This window comes from Pundamilia nyererei, unplaced genomic scaffold, assembly GCF_000239375.1.
Source record: "Pundamilia nyererei isolate P.nyererei 1_Seehausen unplaced genomic scaffold, PunNye1.0 scaffold00260, whole genome shotgun sequence".
Taxonomy (NCBI): Eukaryota; Metazoa; Chordata; class Actinopteri; order Cichliformes; family Cichlidae; genus Pundamilia; species Pundamilia nyererei.
The window spans coordinates 242,641-265,265 of record NW_005187661.1 but is presented as its reverse complement, the minus strand read 5'-3'; the positions used below and the strand labels follow the sequence as shown (position 1 = coordinate 265,265).

At 40.2% G+C, this 22,625-nt stretch overlaps 1 protein-coding gene and 1 long non-coding RNA gene across 2 annotated transcripts; both read left to right on the top strand.

Moving 5' to 3' along the window:
- Positions 1–10,093: 10,093 nt before the first annotated feature.
- LOC102196597 (uncharacterized) lies at positions 10,094–10,803 on the top strand. The gene is made up of 3 exons (XR_312188.1): positions 10,094–10,115; positions 10,414–10,518; positions 10,620–10,803. It is a non-coding gene; the product is annotated as an uncharacterized LOC102196597 (long non-coding RNA).
- A 2,284-nt stretch (positions 10,804–13,087) lies between these two features.
- Positions 13,088–21,104, top strand: LOC102196324 (PLAC8-like protein 1). Its single transcript, XM_005750018.1, has 4 exons — positions 13,088–13,152; positions 15,561–15,667; positions 15,787–15,941; positions 20,943–21,104. Exons 2-4 carry the CDS (start codon positions 15,568–15,570, stop codon positions 21,099–21,101), a joined length of 414 nt encoding a protein of 137 aa, XP_005750075.1. The 5' UTR covers positions 13,088–13,152; positions 15,561–15,567; the 3' UTR covers positions 21,102–21,104.
- Positions 21,105–22,625: the final 1,521 nt, after the last annotated feature.

The window sequence follows — 22,625 nt, the reverse complement described above, 5'->3', positions numbered from 1 at the left end:
TTATTAGTAATGAACTAGTCGATACTAAATGTTAGTAACTTTATCAGAGTTCTTAATGCTTTAAGTATGTTGTTTAGAGTCTTAATTTACCCCTACAGACACCTAATTGATGAAAACATTTAGAGTGATGTTATGCGAGTTACTGTATGCTTCCTTTGAGCTTGAAGTAGTCTGGCTATTCTCCTATGAACTCTGACATCTACAAGGTATTGTCACCCAAAGAACTGTTGCTCACTCTTCTTTGGCCATTCTCTGTAAACCATAGAGATGGTTGTGTTAAAATGCCAGCAGATCAGCAGTTTCTGAAATATTCAGACCAGCCTGTCTGGCACCAACAACCAACCCACATTCAAAGTCACTTAAATCACCTTTCTTCTCCGTTTTGATGCTCGGTTTGAACTTCAGCAGGTCATCTTGATCACGTCTACATGCTGTTGAGCAGGTGTACCTAATAAAGTGGCTGCAAGTTTATCTGCGTGATAAAAGGAGTTCAGAGTCAGGTGAACCACAGAAACACAGAGATTCCACAAAGATTCATGTTTTATTTCCCAGGATGCTTTATGAAAAGTTATTTCCATGCAAAGATCAAAACAACTATCTTTGAGTCAGAGAGCAAGCTGTGAGGTGCAGTGCTCCCATGACGCCAACAAATTAAGTAACGAGCCAGCAAAAAACAGGAACATGACATCAACATGAGCCGCCTTTTATAGACAACACCATCTGAACCCGAGAGAGCCACTGCCAGCTTAAAAAAAATCCAAAGATTGTCTCTGCAGCGAGGGTGCTCGTTTCTGTGACCTCACACTGTAATTATAAAGTCTGACACAATAGTTCACCTAAACCTGAAAGACATTACCACACCACGTGGGTGTAGTTCACAAAGCAGATTAGAGCTTTTTATAAATAAACATAAATACAATTAAGTTTGAGCTTTACACGTCGGCATGCCAATCAGAGTCAATTTCTTTAAGCATCAATCTGATGTAGCATCAGGAATCATTTGGCAATTTCATCAAAGTCATTTACTGTACACATTTTGTTTTTATTGTCCTCACAGTCATGTAGCCAAACTGGGAAAGCCTGCATTAGGAAACACACACAAAGCTCTATGAAGCCGTTGTTGTTTACTGCCGAGTCAGCAGCTCAAAACCACCAATGAGCTCAGGGAAACGCTGACTCTACCAGATCTGAAGAGCAAAACGGTGGTTTGGTTTATCAAAGTCTACTACGTAGCCCTTAAATAACAGGATGCCAGTCACAGGTTTTGATGCTTCATGCATAGAATTCTGCAACATGTCACTGCACATAACAGGCATTCCCACAAAGTGCACCATTTGGAAACATAATAAAAATCCCACAGACTGAAGCGTTACCTGCTCAGAAACAAGTAAAAAAACAAAACCAAACAGATGCCGTAACATCACAACAAAGTGTCTCATTTTTTAAATAAATTATTAGCATTAGTTTTTCTCCTTTTGTTTTTTGTTTTTTAAAGCAACTAGCGAGCTTTCATCCACTGGATAATAGTACACCACTTGAATCAGTGAGAGAGTAGAGAATGATAGTCATTGCACAACCAAAGCTTAACAATTCACCTGTCCGATACACATTAACAGGCTTGTGTTCCAACACAAGCAGCCCACGGGTAATCAGTAACCCTCACCAGTAAACAGGCAGGCGAGAGGATGCTTGTCATCTAACCGTTTGCTCAGTGCAACTTTAAAAATGTAGCCCTTGAGAAGAAGCTCTGAAAAAAAATATAGACACTTCCTTCAAATCTTTCTTAAATCCTGATAGTCCACTACCTACCGAGGTATAGTGTAGAGAGCGATGCAATACGAATTCATTCACAGTCTGACCAAAGTTAAGTTAAATAAGCGCTATATACACAGTCAGGGCTTCAACAGGCGATAAATGAGCCGTTTTTTAGCCTTGAAGAAGCTTCAGTAGGACACTTGACAGGAGCAAGGACAAGATCGCTGTCAGAGGGTGTGGGGGTGGGTTTGGCGACCCAGGGGTTTTCTTTTTTGGCACTTCTTGGTGAAGCTTAGGAGATGGGTGACAGGGATACAGGGCACTGCCCGTTGTTGTTCATGATATCATCCAAGTCTTCATCATCCAGGTCCACTGAGGAGGAAAAAGCAAACAAGCAGTTATTATAATAATCACATATTAGCTACAATTCAGTTCAGTTTTATTTTTATAGTGCCAACTCACAACAACAGTCGCCTCAAGGCGCTTTATATTGTAAGGCAGATCCTACAATAATACATACAGAGAAAAAACAACAAAAATATGACCCCCTATGAACAAGCACTTTGGCGAGAGTGGGAAGGAAAAACTCCCTTTTAACAGGAAGAAACCTCAGGCAGAACCAGGCTCAGAGAGGGGCGGGGCCATCTGCTGTGACCGGTTGCGGTGAGAGGAACAAAACAAGAGATTAGCTACTTAGGCAAAATGAAATTTAAAGGGGCAAGAAGGGTAAGTTCAAATCAAACATTGCTTTTTTTTTTTTTTAATAATTTGACAAAAAGATTGACCACCCTTGTATCTATATGTTAAAAATAAAGCCACTGTGGGTAGCCAGTTAGCTTAGCATAGCATTACCACTGGAAATTGGGGTAAACAGCTAGCTTTCCTCTAAAAACAAACGTTCCTAAAAGCTGTTTGACACAGGGTTACATGCTAGCCATTTCCACTAAGCTATGTTTTCTGCTTTTTATCTTAGCCAGGCTAAGCTACAGTCACGCTGTATTAAAGACGTAAGAGTGATGTCACTTTCTTTATCTAACTAGTTACTTCTCTGTAACACCTAATTTTCCATTTACAGATATCACGGTGAATGCCACAATCAGTGTATCGCTGCACGCCTACTTGTGGGTTATTTTTTTTCTATAGTGGCTTGATTTTGTTTCAGTTCAGTTCAATTCAATTTTATTTATATAGCGCCAAATCACAACAAAAGTCGCCTCAAGGCGGAGTTTCAATGGAGTTTGATTTGTCTTTACTTAATTCTTTAATTGTAACCTTGCTTATGTCTGCCCATTGACTTGTTCTGCATTATCTATGAGACATCTTTATTTGTATACATCACTGCTGACTGAAACACACATACAAATATAATAGCAACATTTTATCCACCTTATAAATATTTATGACTAATCCAATACAGTTCAACAGCCAATGAGGAGCTCTGACATATCTACTGCTACTGTTATGTTTTATTACATATGTGCATAGAACAAATGCATGTGCTGCCTGCTATACTGTCATTGTGTAATTGTAAACTGTGTAGGTGGGGTCATCACTTCATACTTCTATATGGAGCCTCACCTTTCTTGGACCGACCGATCTGGCCTAGTTTGGGTGCCCTCTGTCCGAGTCTCTGAGGGTTGGGCCCGCCACCGTGGCCGTTGACCTGGGGGTGTCCCGGGTTGAACTGCCCCGCCGGGCCGGGCTGCCTGGGCGGCCCGCTGGGCGGGATGAGCTCGGGGATACCTGAAGCACCGTACATCTCTGGGAGGCGTCCTTTAGTGTCTGACCGCTAGATGTCCGCACAGCCCAAGCTTTGTGTCGTGATGGAAAGCTTCGCACTTCCGCAATGGTATTAACCGATGAATGTATGGGCAATAGACGACTAAATACTGGAAATTACAGAAGGGAAGTCCGTCAAACCTGTCAACCAAAGTGAACACGTTTGTCAAAAAACGCGAGTGAGAGAGCGAAAAGCTCTGCCAGTTGTCTCCCAACACTTCTCGGCTGTTTACACTACAATAAGCCGTGTACTCGTACGTGTTTTCAGTTGTATTACTACTATCAGGTGTAGCAGCTCCCTTCCTGCCCACTACAACAACACAGCGACACAAAGCGTGTCTTCGGTCATTCTACTCGCTATAGTCAGAATAAGAAAAGCTTTTCCACCCGTCTCTAAACAACAGTAACTCAGCGGTTTTTCTACAATACGCTTAAAATATGACTAAATATAAAAATACGGCCTCACCTTCGTTTCTTTGAGGCCGCAGTAAAGAGCTGAATTCGGTAAAAGCCGCTTCTGAGAACCGTGTTGTTGTTTATCAGCGCTGTTTCTCTCTCTCCCTCTGTTGGCACGGCGTTGAGGAAGCGTCGATTTAAAGGGGCCTCTCAGCGTTTTCTCGGCCTTGGGGATTTCCTCGTATTGTGTCTTGACTCATAGCGTCTTGCGGACGTCACCGTGCGGTTGACAGCGCTGAACTTCAGATTATACAGTGGAGGTGTGCCAAAGTTCCGAGGGCTCAAAGCGTAATTACGCACCTCTTGTAATGAGAGAGTGACTCTAGAGCCAACCAATGACGGACGGTGTTCAATAACACCCCTCCCCCCCTCCACCCACCCCATACACACCACATAGAATGCTTCATGTCGGGTACTTCACGTCAACCCCCTCTTCCAGAGACTTTCATTTCATTTTATATGGGGAACATGAATGTGTTTACAGGAAGTTGTTATTTACCACAAAAGTACACAACTTTTTGTCCGCTTTGACACTTTGTTCTTTTTTCAGGTTACTGCAGTATGCTGTGGCCTTGAGTCAGTGCCCCTGGCAATGTCTGAGTTCACCTTCACTTATCTAAGCAACCTGACTCAACCCCAGCCACTTACCTCTGCCACTTATTGACTAAATGAAACAGACAAAAACAAATATTTAACTTCTTAAACAACACTGTCAGTGATTACAAATTCACTGCCCTGCATTTGGATCAAACTCAAGTGGTCTTTTGTTTATAGTACAATGGAAATTCAAGAGAGTCCAAACACACCAAAAATGTTATGCTAATTTTGACAATACATCTTTGACTTAGTGGGAACTTCATAAGTTCAGTGAAGAAAAGGCAGACTAGGCTTCAGTATGATACCATTTCCATTTTCTTTAATTAACCTCATATCAGCCATCAACTAAAAATCATTGGTTTTCAACCAGGGGAAATATTACCAAGTACACACTTTGGTGTAGATGCAGCACAAATACTTTGTTTTAATAATCAGTGTTGAGCAGTTAGGTTTTTATAGATGAAAGAATCCTGTCCCAAAGACTAAAAATAGGTTTGGAAACATATATTAATTAACTGAAAAATAAACACCCAACTTAAAAAATATATAAAAACAACAACAAAAAAAGACATTAAGCACTTGCAAAACTGACTAAAACAAAAATAGAAATGTTTAGTTTTAGATTGAGTCGATGGATAAAGTTTTGTTTTGTTTTGCTTGAGACGTTTGCATAACTGTGAATCACCTTACTTTGTAAAATGTATTGAAATACTGGTTCTGATTTGGTCAAATTTTACTGATGGACAGCAAACACAAAGGTTCTTCTACAACCCCAATTCCAAAGACGTTTGGATGCAGTGTAAGCTGTCAATAAAAACATAATGTGTAATTTGTAAATCCCAAAAAACCCATATTTTATTCACATGAATGGAGAAAATTTACCTTTTTATGGAAAACTGAATTCATTTTAAATTTCATGACAGAAACACATCTCAAAAAAGTTTGTGCTGGTTCATGTTTATCATTGTGTAGCATCCCTTCTCCTATTAGGCAGTCCATAACAATCTAGGAACTGAGGAGGCCAGCTGCAGGACTTTTGGCAGAGGAACGTTGCCCCATTCTTCTTACCAGTCGTCTGCACTGCAGGGTACGGAAGATACGGAAGAGGATTAGGGCCACTGGAAAAAAAAAAGAATTCTGACTTTAATCTGAGAATTCTGAGATTAAAGTCAGAATTCTTTTTTTTTTTTCCAGTGGCCCTAATCCTCTTCCGTAGCAGGCAGATCAGTTCAGCACCTGGAATCTTTCACTATGAAGCCATGTTGTTGGAGTAGATGCAGTATGCAGTTCGGCATCTGGCTGTGAAGATATGTTGCTCTAAAATATGCAAATACTTTTCAGCATTGATGATGCCTTTTTAGATGTGCCTGCCTAAAACGGCATAGCCTGCATTTATGAATGACACGGTGAACTGCATTCATAGATAGTGATTTCTAGAAGTGTTCTTGGGTCCATGCAGTGATTTCCACGAGCGAATCATGCCTATTTTCAATGCTGTGCTGCTCGACGGCCAGAGTATCACAGACATCTAATGTTGAATGTCTTCTTTGGCCTTCTTCCTTGCGCACAGAGGTTTCTCCCGATTTTCAGAATCTTTATGTATTATATAGATGATATATACTGTATTTAAATAATGTATGTTTTTTCATTCAAATACATTAAGTCAAATTCTTTCTAAACAGACAGTTTTTGATTTATGGCAGATTCGAGAATCTTAATCTCTGCTTTCTGTATTCTGTTGTTAATAAGATATGTGCTTATAAATCATTGCATTCTGTTTTTATTTACTTATATGCAATAACCCAACTTGTTTGGAGTTAGAGTTTACATTCCCATGAATAGTAGGGTTAGTTTGTTTTCTCTGTTTGTTATTGCAAAACCAGTTAACAGGGGTTTGTTTGTTTATTTGTTGCAATTTCTGCTAACATTTCATGTCATTAATGTATCAGCCATATTTGTGTAAAGCCAGAAGTCAAGACTGTTACATGAAAACGGTAAAAAACAGTTTATGTTTATGTACTGCTTAGAAATGTCAGTAATAGTGCAGTGGTTGTTAAACACCCATACTAATCTTTAATCTGACCAAATAGCCTCCTGTGGTGTAAACTAACAATTCTGTGGTTTTAAATGCATTAAAGCTCATGTTTGGTGAGGATTAACCCCAGTGCAGAAAAGAAAACAATACTCCGGGTCACTTGCATTCAGCTCACAGTTTTTGAGAGGGTGTTATCTCCATGTTTATCACATTTTACAGGTGAGCCCATGCACAGTTGAGAGATTATCCAAGTAAAAAATTCTTAGACATGCCGAGACTGATCTGAAACACAAACTGTAGACCCCACGTGGATGCACACCATCTGGGCAGCTATATAACTGTCGGCATAAGCAATCAGCAGACTCAGAGTTCCTCGTCGTCCCAACGAACACTTTAAACACTTCGGAGTAAGAAGAAACACCTTTGGCATCATGTCCAGGATCACCGCGGTAACGATCTTGCTCGTCATTCTCATCAACAGCTTGTGCAGCAGCGCAGGTGCGCAACGATTATTCTTTTTCACTTGTTCTGCAGAGATGTAGATGTCACAGTTTTACTCTGCAACATGGCTGTAAACAGGTGACTCTGTTAAACTGTAGACTGTGACACTGGTGTTATACAGAGCTGATGGGTAAGGTATCGCTGCTCCACATGACTGATGTCTTATTTGTTATCTTCTTCCACTGCAGCTCCTTCCCATGGAGTATCCCTGTATATTCGCAAGTGCAGATGCACAGGTGAGTGACCAGTGACCACTTTCATCTTCTTTGCGTAAAAAAAAGCAAAACAAACAAAAACAAATTTAAAGACACAAAACAAATATCTTAGTTCTTTGTGTTGCTATGGGCGTATGTGATGGTGTTTCCAATTGAACATTTAGGGAATTTTCTCCTAAGTTCTCTGCTATTAAAAACATTCCTTTTTTATGTGGAGACAGTTACAGTGACCAGCTGTCTTCTCTTGCAGAGATTTCCACAGGCAGGTTTAAGTGTCCCAAACCGCTCGTGCCCACAAACTACAACAAGCAGCGAGATGTGTTTAAATGCGCCTGCAAAAAAATACAAGAAGAGAGTAAGTGAAACACGATCCCGTCAAGAGAGATGTTTCTCTTTCCTGTGATAATATTCAGTAAATATACGAAGTTGTCATCATTTTTTTTCTTTTTTTGTCTTGTAGAGCGTTCAGATCTTCTGCGGTTCTGCCGTGTGATCAAGAAATACAACCTTGCTGATCTGCTCTGAGATAAAGAAGTCCAGACACTGACTAACCAAACTTAATATCCTATTACGTATGACATTAATCTTGTTATGTAGATGGTTGTGATTTTTTCTGAAATTGTAAATAAAGACAGTTATTTTTTTTATTACATAGAGTCTCGTCTCCTTTTGTGTTTCCACATATTTACCTGAAAAAGCCCTCAACCTTGAAAACAAATAAAATGAACATTTTTAATATCCTATTATTCATTTTTTGTCCTTTTTTTAGTATTTTGAAATTTTAAAAACATGAAAGAGAAGCAATTCTTGTTATATATGATCTGGTCTCACTCTGAAATGTGTTCATAGATTTCACAGAGACAATGACATAAATACACTGATTAATAGTGAATCATTTCTATGGAGGATTACTTGTTTCCCAGCTGCCTGGCCTCCAATCGTCATGTTGAACTATAGTAAAAGAAGTTCAGCACAAAAGTGAGAGTGGTTTCTATGTCACCCAGAGTTAAACAAGACATTAAATGGACATTTTTCCCTAAATATCATCAAAGTGTGTGTTGCTTTAATGGCAGGAATGCTTGTGAAATAAATGACTCATTTCTTCAATGCTGTTACAAAACCCTCACCACACAGGCAGGAATGTCCACTGATATATAAACTGATGATAACGTTCATCTTCTTTTTTTTTTTAAAGGTTTATTTTTTTATGCCTTCAACTGAAAACAACAATAAAACAACAAAATCAAGACACAGAATCACTTTTCACATGTTAGCCTCACACGTCCTGTTCTTGTCTTATTGTCAGTTACTGTTAATAATCAGGTCCTACATTTCTGAGCAGACATAATATATTTTCAGGCTGCAGTATTTTTAATGCTACTCGAGCTGATTTCTGTTAGCTGTGGCCCCTGAAGAAGTAGACAAAACCTTTGTTTGATGGAGGCATCGATTCACAACTTTATCTGCCAAGACAAAGAGAAATTCAGATATCAGCACACCAGCGCTGCATATGTGGACAATAGGACCTGCCTTTGCAAATCATTTTGTGTAACTTTCAAACTTTAATAGTCATTATTTCCTTGAGTTGAAAGCACTAATGAAAACAAATGACATTAGCCCATTGTGTCAACACAGGCACACTCTCTGTCACTGAATAGTGAAGTAAAACCTGTGGGTTATAAGTCCTTTTAGAGTTTTACCTGTGAACTCCAAATCCTGCAGGTCAGCAGTGATAGCAGTCATGGGAACACAGAGGCTTGTTTTTCCAAACAATACGATCTATCTGATTTCAGATTTGTAGCAGAACTCTGCAGGCAAAGCACCATTTTGTCTCTAATGTTCATCAAAGGCTTGTAGAAGCAAGTCCACTTGGCGGTAGCCATCTTGGCAACAATTTCATGTAGTTTTTTCCAGCTAAACAAAAAAGAAGGGGTCATATCCAGAGCATTAAAACATTAAAACTCCATGTATGGAGTGTCCAATCACATCTAACAAATAAATTAACCAATAAACAGTCCAGTGCAACAACATGTCTGGCTCATTATCATTTAGAATGTACTACCAAATGATTCTTTGGGTCTAGTGGGTCTTACACTAAACTCTCCTACACACATCTGTTCAGGATCCATTGAGTCTCTCTATGATGAAGCCTGGTTTTAAATTTACACCTCAGTGATGCCACCGTGCAAAAATTGTTGCCAGCACTCAGTTTTCCAACGATTTGGATAAGTTCTAAGATTTTACAGATGAATCCATGCAGAGCTGAGATAGCATCTGAATGAACAAACAAACAAGAAAACATCCCCCTTAAACATGTCAGGACTGATCTGTAAGTTCAAGCTCCTCACACCGTGTCAGCGTGGACTCACTGCGGGGGTATAAAACTCAGATCCTCTTCTTCTGCAGAAGAATCTGAACACGTCAGACGGAACAGACGAACCTTCGCCACCATGTCCAGGATCACAGGGATGACGCTGCTGCTCATCATTCTGGTCAGCAGCCTGTGTGATAGCACAGGTACATACGAGGATCATTAGTTTTGAACTTTATATGCATGGATGGTTATGTTGCTGTTTTACTCACCAACGGGACGATAACTAACTGACTCATTTTAAATGTAAACTATTGTGCACCACTGCCCGTGAGTTTGAGAGGAAATGTTACACGCGGTTGATGGATAATGTTTTACGTTCGTATAAATGATTTCTCACTTGTTTGCTTTTCTTTTTCACTGAGGGCAGAGTCTGTTGCTCAGATTCTCAGATGCAGATGCACAAGTAAGTTACCAGCAGTTTTGGCCTGTATGGCCTGTATTTGTATAGCGCTTTTACAAAACCCATTACAGTTTTGTTTGGTAATGTCATTGTTGCAGTTGTAACTGCAACAAAACACACAAACACCAACATTGCAGTCCTCAGTGCTGCTATGATGCTACATTGAAGTGTGTCCTATCTTGAAAAGATCGACTGCAAATCTGTGCCGTTGTAAACGTTACCATGATGCCACATAAAGTTGGTTAACTGGCAATGACTGAAGTGAAATGGTTTCAGTGACCACCTCTATTCTCTCTTGCAGAGTCTTTCAGGGGCAAACTTAGGTGTCCCCAACCACTCCTACCCACAGACAGCAAAGAGAAACAGGCTCTGAACAAATGCCTCTGCAGCTCAGGAAAACAAGGCAGTAAGTGAAATGCAGTCATGTTTGTTTGAGGTTCATGTTTCCTGTAATAATGTTCAGTAAAGATATTTAAGTTGGTGTTGTTTAATTTTTGTCTTTTGTAGAGCGTCCAGACCTTCTGCGATTCTGCCACAGAAGTGTGTTTGGGGGAGCTGCCACACCGCTCTGACATAAATCAGTGGAATTATAAACGAACTTGATATAAAATTACATTTTGTATGATATTAATCTTTTTATATGTTTGTGAATTTTCTACTGCTGTAAATAAAAAACAGATCTTCATCAGAGTTTTGTGTTCATATTGTTGTATGTATTATTATATTGTTTTTTTGGTTCCATCGTATATTTACAAAAAATGAGATCAGTTTCAGTTCTTCCATTCAAAATTACATTAAAGTTAAAGGAAAAGGGAAGGATTTTCCCTGATGTCATTAGCACGCATAGCTTTGAAGCCATGTGATGGTTATGAAACTGTGGTTATGTCTCACCGCGGATGAAACAATCGCCACTGTTACATAGAATTATGCCTTTTTGTCTCCACACTGCATTCTTTTTCATTTTTCTAATTATTCAGTTCAGTTATTTTATTTCTATAGCGCCACAAAGTTGTCTCAAGGAGCTTTATACTTTTTTATAACAGGATATAGAATTATTCCAGCCTGTCCCCCTTTTCAGTTCTCATCTTGTTTCTTCTTGTCAGTTCATACTGTTAATAGTCAGGTTGTATATTTTTAAAGAGACGACTATGCAAAAGGTTTGAGGCTCCTCTCATTTCTTTACATTTTTCAAGGAAAAGAGGAAATAGTCATAGTGAGTTGAAATATGTTCAAACATAGGTGGGAACACAATATATACTTGTGTACAATATACAAAACTAAATGAGTCAAAACCAGATGACAATTCTAATGAGCTTGAAAGTCAGAATTTGGTATGGCCGGTTTTATCCTTCAACACAGACTGAACTTTGTTGGGCAGCTTTCTTGTAATTTCTTTAAGTAGTCTTCAGGAATAGTTCTCAGGCTTCTTGAAGGACATCCAAAGCTCTTCTTTGGATGTTTGCTGCCTTTTGTTCCATTCTCTGTCAAGATGATCCCACATTGTTTCAGTAATGTTGAGGTCCAAGCTCTGGAGAGGCCAATTCATGACTGATAGTCTTCCATTGTGTGTTTCTTTCTGTCCAGGTAGGCTTTGACTGGATTAGATCATAATCATGTTGCAAATTATCAATCAGTTTCTTTCCAGATGGCCCCAAAAGGTTGATTCTGTTCATCTGGATGTAGCATCAAATGAATTGTTTATGAGGTTGGGGAAACCTGCAGTCAGCTGAGACTGAAGAAGTCAATTGGATCATTTAAGAAACGTTTCTCCCACTGGAAACACTACGTCCAGATGAACAGAATCAACCTTTTGGGATTTACTTACTTAGATGATTGAGCATGCATCAAGACTGTCTAGATGCTCTTGCATGTTAGATTAAAGACTGACAGTAAATTTCAATGTTTATAATTCTGTCAATTTTGAATAGCACCAACACCACTGTCTAAAATGCAGCTCCAAACCATGACAACCATGTTTTACAGATGGCTGTAAAACCCTGTTGTGCCTCTCCTCCCCTTTTCTGTTCATGCTAAAAATTTTGTTGCATTTGTTCAACTGCATTGGACAGTTTTTGCTGTGACATTTAGATGGTAGAGTCAGAATTTGATATAAACACCATGAAATTGGGGATTTTACTGGAATTTTGCTTTCTAAGTTTAAACTAAGAAAATAGGTGTTTCCCAAAATGACAAAGTCTAGCTTTGCTTTATTTCACAACTATTGCGTTTTGGTTGTGAAATGAGAACATTACTCTGTGGGCCTGTGAAATATTAAGTACAGTATTACAACAGATCACCACAGTATAAAACACAATATGAGACTGAGTTATTTTTAGTGCTTTCTATCTTCTATGAAAATATTAATGTCCTTTTCACCATTCCCCTCTCTTCTTTTCTAGCTATTTCTTGTCAGTTGTGCTGTCAATAATCTCCATTTTCTTATATTTTTCATACCCACCTGTTTACTGCCTACGAGGAATGTCACCTCTTTTAATCTCTTTTATGATCATTCGTCTCAGCTTTAGCCCTGATGCAAGAGAAGAACAGGTTCTGTGTGATAAGGGTAAGTGTTAGTGAATGGGCCTTTCCTGTTAAATGTTTTGCACACTTCAACAAGAAATGAGAAATCAGATATCATAGTGGAGACATTGTTTGTGGTGAAATGGTTTACCAAGAATAATCACTGGAAACCCTGTTCAGATGGTGAAATTCCAAACTACTAATTTTCTAAATTAGAGGTGTTGAGTTATGCAATCGTTTTATTTTACACAGCTTCCTACAAATTTTCGTGTCTAAACTACTTTTTACACTTTAACCAACCTCTCACTGGACTCAGCACACTGCAGGTCAGCAAGGCAAACTGTTATGAGAACAAAAAGGCCTGTTTGTCTCGTTTCACCCATATTTACACCAAAACATTACAGTCAGGTGGTGACTTATGAGCAGCATTCAGATATGTAAGTAAAATAGGGAAGAGTAAAAGAAAGAAAAAGTGAAAAAGAGTAGAGCACAAAACTTGGCTTACAACGGTTTGGATAAGGTGAGTCATCTATTCTATCATGTCTGGTTGAACATTTCCACACTCTCTGGAACAGCGATGTGAATTATTCCTCAGATGGAAGGCTGCCTGTAACCCGGTCTGCTCCTGTAACAGAGTTCTAGTGGAATATTTTATCTCCTCGGGGACTGAAATGTGGCTGAAGAGATAAAGCTAAATAACAGCTTATGTTAAAAGACAGCAGTGTTTAATACTTTAATGAGTGAGGGACAGCTTGCTCCTGAGGTCACAAACAAAAAGTTTGCTAGTTTGTACATCTGTACCTGTTTTTTTGCTACAATAACTACAAAAATGTTCACAGGTGTTTATTTTCCTAATTCCTAAGCTATTGATAATATAATTTCATTTTTGAATGAGGGAATGTCTCATTTCTGTGGTGACCTCCCGACTCAGGGAGTTTTATACTTTGTGGATCAGGCAGGGGTCGGGGTGGAAATCCTGGTGACCCTGAGCCTGGTTTCTGGTTAAATCTGGCTTTAGGAGTATGAAATATGACTTCTGGTAGAAGAGGTGGTGAGCAGAAGTAGGTAGACTTGTATTTGTCCAGTTTGGTACCTGCAGATTGGATTTTTCACCCCCACTGGATTAGAGAATTGCTTCTGTGTGCCTTGGACCTGGATCCTGGAACAGGTCCTGACTGTCATTTGTGCTCATGTGCCATATCATGTTTGTACTCAACCTTCTTTGAGTCCCTGGGCAATATGTTTGAAGGGACGCATGATGGGGACACTATTGTTCAGCTTCAGTGCTCACATGGACAATGACGGTGTGATTAGGAGGGAAGACCTGAGTGATCTGAATTCACGTGGTGTTTTCTTGTTGCACTTCTGTGCTAACCACAGTGTGTCAATTACAAACACTTTATTTGAGCATAAGACTGTCCATATGTGCACTTGGCACCAGGATGCCCTAAGACACAGTTTGAGGATTGATTTTGTAATCTTATCATTAAACCTGCGACCATGTATGTATTAGACATTTTGGTAAAGAGAGAAACAGAGGCATCAGCTGATTGCCACCTGGTATTGAGTTGGATCAGGCGGCAGTGGGAGATGCTGGAGAAACCTGGTTTACTCTATGTACAGTAAAGGCTCTTAAGGAGTGTCTGGGAAAAACCTGCTCCACAGGATCTTCAAATCCCAGCTTTGGTAAAGCTTTGAGAGCATTCCAAGGGTCCACAATGAGTCCCTCATATCGTGCACCTCTGTTGCCAAAGCTGATTTATGGAGCTGTGGCTCCAAGATAGTTGATGTCTGAGTGGCAGTAAAACCCCAAACCAGATAGACCACAGAGGTGAAGGTAGCAGCTAAGATGAAGAAGGAGTCCTGTGAAGCGTGGGACTCTGGAGGCAGTTGACAATATAACCGTGGCAGTAGCTAAAGCAAAGACTTGGTCAACTTCAAGGTATTTCTAGCTAATCATCAGATGAAAGAGGAAGGGGTAGTGACTTCCTCCTCACACTGCATAGAGTGGGCAAGGACAGCTAACCTCAAATTAGAGAGTATAATTTGGTGGTAAATGGCCTGTATTTGTATAGCGCTTTTCTAGTCCCTAAGGACCCCAAAGCGCTTTACACAACCTGTCATCCACCCATTCACACACACATTCACACACTGGTGATGGCAAGCTACAATGTAGCCACAGTCACCCTGGGGCGCACTGACAGAGGCGAGGCTGCCGGACACTGGCGCCACCGGGCCCTCTGACCACCACCAGTAGGCAACGGGTGAAGTGTCTTGCCCAAGGACACAACGACCGAGACTGTCCGAGCCAGGGCTCAAACCGGCAACCTTCCGATTACAAGGCGAAGTCCCAACTCTTGAGCCACGATCGCCCCATAATTTGGTGGTAGAAAGAATGATGTCTTCAATCCCACTTACACACCTTCTGCAGTGGTCCGGGACAAAGGGAGATGAATTGAACCTCATGTTCAGAAGGAGCAATGCAGTCCAACCACCCTTTGTAGCTTGGTCATATGGGAGGGGCTTAGAGTAGAGCCAGTACTCCTTCACACTGAAAGGAGCCAATTGAGGTAATTAGTGCATCTGATCAGGGTGACTCCTTGATGCCTCCTAGGTGAGGTGTTTCCTACCATGTGCTACCAGGAGAAGGATAGAGGGCAGATTCAGGATAGTATCTCTCCACGACGCTGGCAAGATTAAATCTCTTGGTTGGCATGGGAATGCTTCTTCAGTGTCCCCACAGATGATCTTGGGAGAGGAAATATCAGGGTATCTCTGCTCTGACCCAAACTTGAATAAGCAACAGAAAATGGATAGATGGACTAAACTTCATCATGTAATGAGCATCGTCAAGGAATTTATTTGCAATTATAATATAGTTCTCTTCTTATCTTTTATCTTCTGTTAATCCACTTTTCTTTTGAATAGTTCAATAATGTTGCGACAGGTGGTACAGGTTCAGCCACAGAGCACGGTTCAAGAGGAAGGGCAATGGAGCACTGGTCTGTGTGAGTGCTACAAAGACATGGGCGACTGTAAGTATATTAAATTATTACATTGTCTTTGCTGATAACCCAGTGATTGACTGATAGTTGGATTGAACTCTTATTACCTGTCAGTGATTTAATATAGTGTATTTATGTAATCTATGCAGGCTGTTTTGCCCTGTGCTGCCTCCCAGTCTTTACCTGTAAAGTGACCAGTGCAGTGGGAGCTTGCCCCTGCCTACCTCTGCTGGACTGTATAGGCTGTGTACCACCAGCCTCTCTTGCCATGAGGGCGTCTGTCAGGCAGCGATATGGCATAAAGGTACTAGAAAACAGCATAACTGTTGCCTTTTTTTTTTTTTTTAGAAAAAAACAAAAACAAACCCATAAAATTGTTTCCTGATGAAATTCTAAGATATACCACACTCAAATCACATGAGATTCACATGAGATTTTAAAATAAAACCTGTGAGGTCTAAGCATCTCTAATCTCACTACCCACATAGCAAGCAGGTCTGACCCAGATCTGGCATCAAGCTGGCACTTCTGACTGATCAGTGTTATGGCAGGATGTTATGTCAACCAGATGTGGGGCAGGTCTGGCAATGATGGCACTATTTATGTTCCTATTTTCCTATTTTAGTTAGAAGACCCAAATGCCATGTTGCAATACTATACTGCTACGGTAGCCAACGTTTCAAATGCAGGTTGGACAGGTTTGTGAGTGTACACTTTATCAAAAACCTAGTGACGGTTTACTCATCTTTGCTAGTTGGTAGCTGTAGCTCAGGCGGTAGAGCAGGTTGCCTACTGATTGGAAGGTTAATGGTTTGATCCCTGGCTCCTCCAGTCTGCATGTCAAGAGTGTGAATGTGTATGAATCTAGTTAGAAAGCTCTCAGTTTAGAGAAAGTGGGTGAATGTTGTATGAAGCACTTTAAGTAATCCAGGAGAGTAGAAAAGCTCTGCGTAAGAGTCAGTCCACTCTACTCTGTCTGAATAGAGTTTCATTGTGTTACTTTTGCATTATTATGTTCCGGCACATGTTGTTATTAGATGGCTTGATTAAGGTAAACATTAGGCTGACATCTGGGGCCAGAACTGAAATTGTTCTGGGCCAGCACAGGGCTAGCAGTATGTCTGCAACTGGCCCGTGGCTGCACACAACTTACACATGGCCCACATACTGCAATGAATGATGGCCCTTTGGTGGCCCAGATCAGGTTTGCCAGAGGTAATCCACACATGGGCCAGCACAGGACCACCAGTGTGTCTGCAACTGGCCTTGTGCTGGCCCATGTGTGGGCCACCTCTGGCAAACCAGGTCTGGGCCGCCAAAGGGCCGTCATTCTTTGCGGTATGTGGGCCATGTGTAAGCACATTGTGTGGGCCAGATCCGGCCCATACCAATTTTGCTATGTTGGTAGGGGCAGCTAGCTTCTCTGAGCCTCACCAAAACATTAATAATAGAATTAATAATAAAATTAAACATTAATGACAAAAAAAATCTCAGTATATGTATATTTGAAATAAGTAAACCTCCAGTAACACTCACATAACACTTACATAATACAACCTAAAGAAATATGCACAAATAGATATTTTAGTTCATGTCTTCCAGTCAGTCTCAAATTTGGAACTTTATAGCCTAAGGCGCTGGAGAAATTGTGCCTTAGACTGTAAAGTTCCAAGGTGGGTCTTTGTAGCAGTTTTGTAATTTTTTGATTCAAGTTCTTATTTCTTCCAGTGTTTGGGCTTAAATCCTATCCAAATCAATTTTTAATGGACAATGGAGTGGTGGCAAATGTTTTTTCTTTCTTTTTTTGAGGTAGAAATGACTGTCTTTGACTGACAAGATGAAGTACTAAGCTAAAGTTATAACTCAGTGCTAGCAAGCTTTGGTTTCAAAGAGACAGTAACTATTTACTGCTAAGATACAGATAAAATACTCGATACTCACATTTTAGTGAGTCCAGAGCTCCAGAGGTTGCTGCTTAGTAAACACAAATGGTTAGTTAATGAAAAGTAACATTTTGCTAATGCTAATAAGGCTAACAATCACATAGAAAGGCTACATGTCTTGTTGTCCTGGACACTACAAGTTTTTTAAATTCCCCTAAAAAGACTGACACCATGTCTTCCAAAATATATTTTCCCATGTGTTTCACTGGTGATAATGTTCGAAACTACTATCTGAACCTGGGGAGCTGCTTTTCACTTCACACAGAGAGGACAGATGGTTTGAAAGAGGAGTGAAAGAAGCCATCTATGTCCACTGTGAGCGACCATCTTTGAACAGAGGCGGGGGTTTACGACACCAACTCTCTGCCATCTTAACACCCACTCACATCCTGGGCCATCTGACCTCAGGAATTCGCATGATAAGGTGGGGCCAGGTTTCACAATGAACACACCCGAAACTCTGGCTGATTGGGACCCACACCCAGTTTCACACCTTGGCTCAGGCGATTAGAGGATCATCAGGGGGTCCTTTTGTCCCTCGTCCCTCTGTGGGGCGAAACTCCCACTAGGTTTATATCTGGGACTCTCCACCATTTGACCTTAGAACTGAAGAAGCTTCTCGGATGAGAGGTGAAACGTCTTCAAGCAACTTAAAGAAGTCCAGATGCTTTTCTTTGCAATCTCCTTTGACTACGATGACCTGGATGACTGAGAACCTTCACAGATGTATTAATAAAACTTAGCTGTTCTGCAAAACATATGTGGGTCTGTATTATTGTATAAGCGGGTTTCAATGTTTACCGTCACTTCTTCTGTTGGCTGTATTTAACAGGATGTAGGCATATTCTGTATAAATTCAGTGTTGGACACTGATGTGATTAAAGCTTTTGTCACAGTTTTCTCAGTGAATAAATGATAGAGCCGTTTACCACAGGGCTCTTCCATGTTCAGTCTGGAAGACAAGTTAAACTTTACTCTAACTGTTAGCGATTATAAAGTCTTTCATTCAAATGAAGGAATCTATCCCTGCAGCTGTAGTTGATGTCATGATAAACAGAATGTGACTGATTGCTTCCCAATGCAGCGCATTATGTCCCCAGCTCAATTACACAGAGCTGCTGGGCCTTTGCATAATTCTGACTGTAGCTGAGGAGATTGAGGTATATAACTGATGAATCACAATAACAGCACACAGGAGAAATTGATCCAACGTCACTTCGTGCTATCGTAATGACACCAGTTATTACTTGAGCAACGCAAACATCATTGTTAGTCTGTGCGGTAACATTAGATATTTGTTAATTATTAAATAAATAAGCGTGCATAACTGCTATGAATAAACAAATGAATAAACAACTAAGTACTGAAGTCCGGCACCCACCTACTGCCTCACTGCTGTGTTTGTCCACACTGTGCACTCATCCACCTGGATGTGTGAACACAGACTCCTGATAGACATCAGGTCGCCGTCACTGATCAGTGCTCAGCTAATATGAAACAGCTGTTTCCCATGCAAACAACAAATGTTCAGTTTGATGTGGGATAAGGCCAGCCTGTCCTTTCTGGGACAGTGAAGAAAAGGAGAGATATGGTGGGAGTGGTTGAAGGCCAGCAAGGCAGATGCTGGAGCGCTGCCATCGGAGAGAAGGAGGTGGTTGGTAATGTTGGCTTTAATGGAGGTGGAGTGGGCTGTCAGTGGCTGTCAATACCGCAGAGCATGAGCTAGGAGGGTGCCAAAAATTCTTATGAAAACAAGTCCCAGCATGTAGGCTGTTTGTGAAACAAGGCAACTATTCTCTCACAACAGAAAAGAGATAAGGCCTTAACGGTACATACCATGAAAATAAAACTTCCTTACATACGCTGACGTTCAGAGCCATCTTTCTGTAAAAATTAAATATATTTATCCCGCTATGTTTCTTCAGTTACCCCCAGTTTCACTGTTCATAGACATTCATGGTTCCCAGAGAATCACTGGAGTAGACACTGGTGATTGCCAAGGCCAGCAGGATTTCTTGTAGTGCTACTATGAGATTCGCATTTTAGATGAACTGTCTAATAAATGGACTCGCATGGAATTTGGTACAACTTGTTCTCATTATTTTTTGGGCTTGAAAGTGAAATATCTTAATTTTTATCTGATGTATTGCCAGGGACTTGTCAAAATACCCGCAAAAGTCTTTCAACTGCGGAAACACATCAAACGTGGCCGAGCTGTTGAATTCTCCAGTTTTTCTTTCACTTGTCTTTTATCATTAGCATGACACTGACGTAGTTTATAGCGAAAAATCTGTCTGATGTGTACGCTGAAAGTGTTTGTAATTTGTGTTTATCAGATGTCGGTAACAGTTTATGGCTGGCATGAGCATGAGCTTAGTGTTAAAAAGGTTTAGTCTGCTTTGCTGGCTAGAAACAAAGAGTTGAAGGGAAGACAGATGCTCTTTTGGAGTTTTTCTGTAGGAGTACAGTGTACTTTCCTCCTTTTGTCAGTTCTGTACAAAAGGTTTGCATTGGACTTCAAGAATTCTGGCCCTAATCTATGAGCACATGCAACTAATAGATCACTTGATGATCTACAAAGCAAAAACTTGTTTAGCTGTATCCATAAACCACAGAGGTGCAGTGCACAGACTAATGTATCTGTTAATCAAAACAGAAGAACAGGACTTCATTTGCCAAAACTTCCCAGACCCACAAAACTTCCAATTAGGCCTAATACAGTCTGTCTGTTGGTAAAGGTCATATTACATCATAATCAAGCCAAAATGAAGTTAGAAGTTTAACTTACACAAGGCTAGACCTGCTGTTCTAGAGTGAGGAGTGATAGTAGAGAAAGAAAACCGACAGAAACTGGCCTCAAAGTTGCTGTGCTGACTCAGTATCATGAAGGGAAAAATCACATGCCGTAGCTGTGCATGGAATGAACATCGGCTGTTTTGCTGTTTCTCAGACTTTATTGATTTATCAAATCTCACCCACCAGCATTTTCATCCTGACATTACTGACAAGTCCTTTCTCTGTTGCTATGAGCAAAGACTTGGCTGCAAGAAAGCCGATGTCCTCAGAGAAAGGATTCTCACTGAAACACAAGAACACTTAGTACTCATGCACTGACAAAGATACTGCCTGCTTTTATCCACACTACATGCATTTTTGAAATCTGGCCTTCTTTGTCAAAAAGAAATGTTGCAAAATTATAATGTAAATATTTGACTGTATTTGTAGTCTAACTTTAAGTAATCGTGCTGGTTTACTGCAGTACCAATCTGCTGCATGGCGTTTCTTTCACACCTAAATGCAAATGTTCACCTTTTGTTTGAGCCTCCCACTTGCGTTCAGGCTTCTCTTTGTGTGTCTCACAGGGGAGTGTGTGGAGCGACTGTCTGTATGGTTGCTGCTGCTATCCGCTATCTTGGCTCCAGATCTCCAGAGAGCTGAAAAGAAGAGCAGCATCCCACGCCTCTTCTTCTTCAGCCAGATACACCCATCTAACATCCCTGCAGGGGGCGCACTTGGTCTAGACACACCTAAAACTGATTTTCTCCCCACAGTGTGTCCTCCAGAGTACAGGAGTTGATTTAATCACATTTCCTCTGCTCTGGAGCCACTCCCGGTTACCTCAGAGAATTCAGCAGGGACACAATGCGTCCTGCGGAGAGGAAAGTTCAGTTTGTCCCAAGATGAAGTGAAAGAGCTGTGATAAAAAGGCATTTCAATATCAGAGCTGGGGGCTTTGTGTTCCTTTGAGTAACTACTTTGATTGTGAGATTATATTCTTTGACTGGTGGAAACTAATAGAGCTCAACTCTACAAACAATTTCTTTTCAGTAACCTTGGAAGATATAGTTTCCCTTATGATGATAAGTGTATGTAAGAAAGTGTTCTTCTCTTTCCTAATGCTAAGGTAGATTTGGGGGTTTCAGGGATTTCAGGGTTCAGCTGGCAGTATTTCTGTGCACATAGCGAGTACTATTTATGCACATTGCTGTATTAATGTAGCCTTTTTAGTGAAGTGAAACTTGTTATTGTTCTATACATGCAAGACACTACAACATACTGATGGTGTAAGCATTATAAATACATATATGGATATGGAAACACTGGACATTGTTATCATAACGTCACCATTTGGTTTCATTCGAGGTGAGAAGTTCACAATGTGCATCTTTGTTTCTTTAAACCTTTTTAAGTGACAGACACTTGTGAATCACAAGGTAGCCACACGCTAATGCATGCTTCACTTTATTATTTATTCTACTCTAAATCGGGCCATAATTTACAAAATGAACACCATGCTGCAATGTTATGTCGCAATGTTATGTACAGTGACATGAATTTTATCGCTTGAGAAAATGTCTTTATATGTCCTGCTGTGACAAAACAAATTTCCCACGTGTGGGACTAATAAAGGTTATCTTATCTTATCTTATCTTATAAACTGTTATTATGGGTTTCATGCAAAGAGAAGAGAGCTTTTATCTACAGTCCTAATTTAATGCTATTTTTGACACCGTCTTCATATTAAGTGCTCACCTTCTAGAAGAATGAAGGAAACACAAACTACACAGAACGTTATTTATGAGCAAAAATGCATCTGTTTTTGGTTAATAATGATTATATGGCTGTTTATACTGAATGTACATATCAAATTAAGATTTTGAGATGAAACCAGTCATCCATATTTGTGTCTTCTTATCCAGTTCAGTTTGGTTTAGTGAGTGGGCTGTTGGGGAAGAATTGAAGAATGTCAAATATTTACATTTTGCTTCTGTAAACTCTTTGATTATTCACTGTAAATATTCTGTTTCACTGCTAATATTCCATTTCCTGTGCATATCTATTTAGCTGATCTCTGTGTCGCTGCTAAATATTTAGTGTTGGATTGTTTCAGTGACTCGTAATAAATGCTAAATGTTGTAAAGCTGATTTTAAAACAATAGTGTGATGTGAATCCAAGGAAATGCCCAAGTCAACAACTTGTCAGTGAATTTGATGAAGAACACTTGCAGTATTCAAAATATGGGCACGGAGCCACATACCACTGC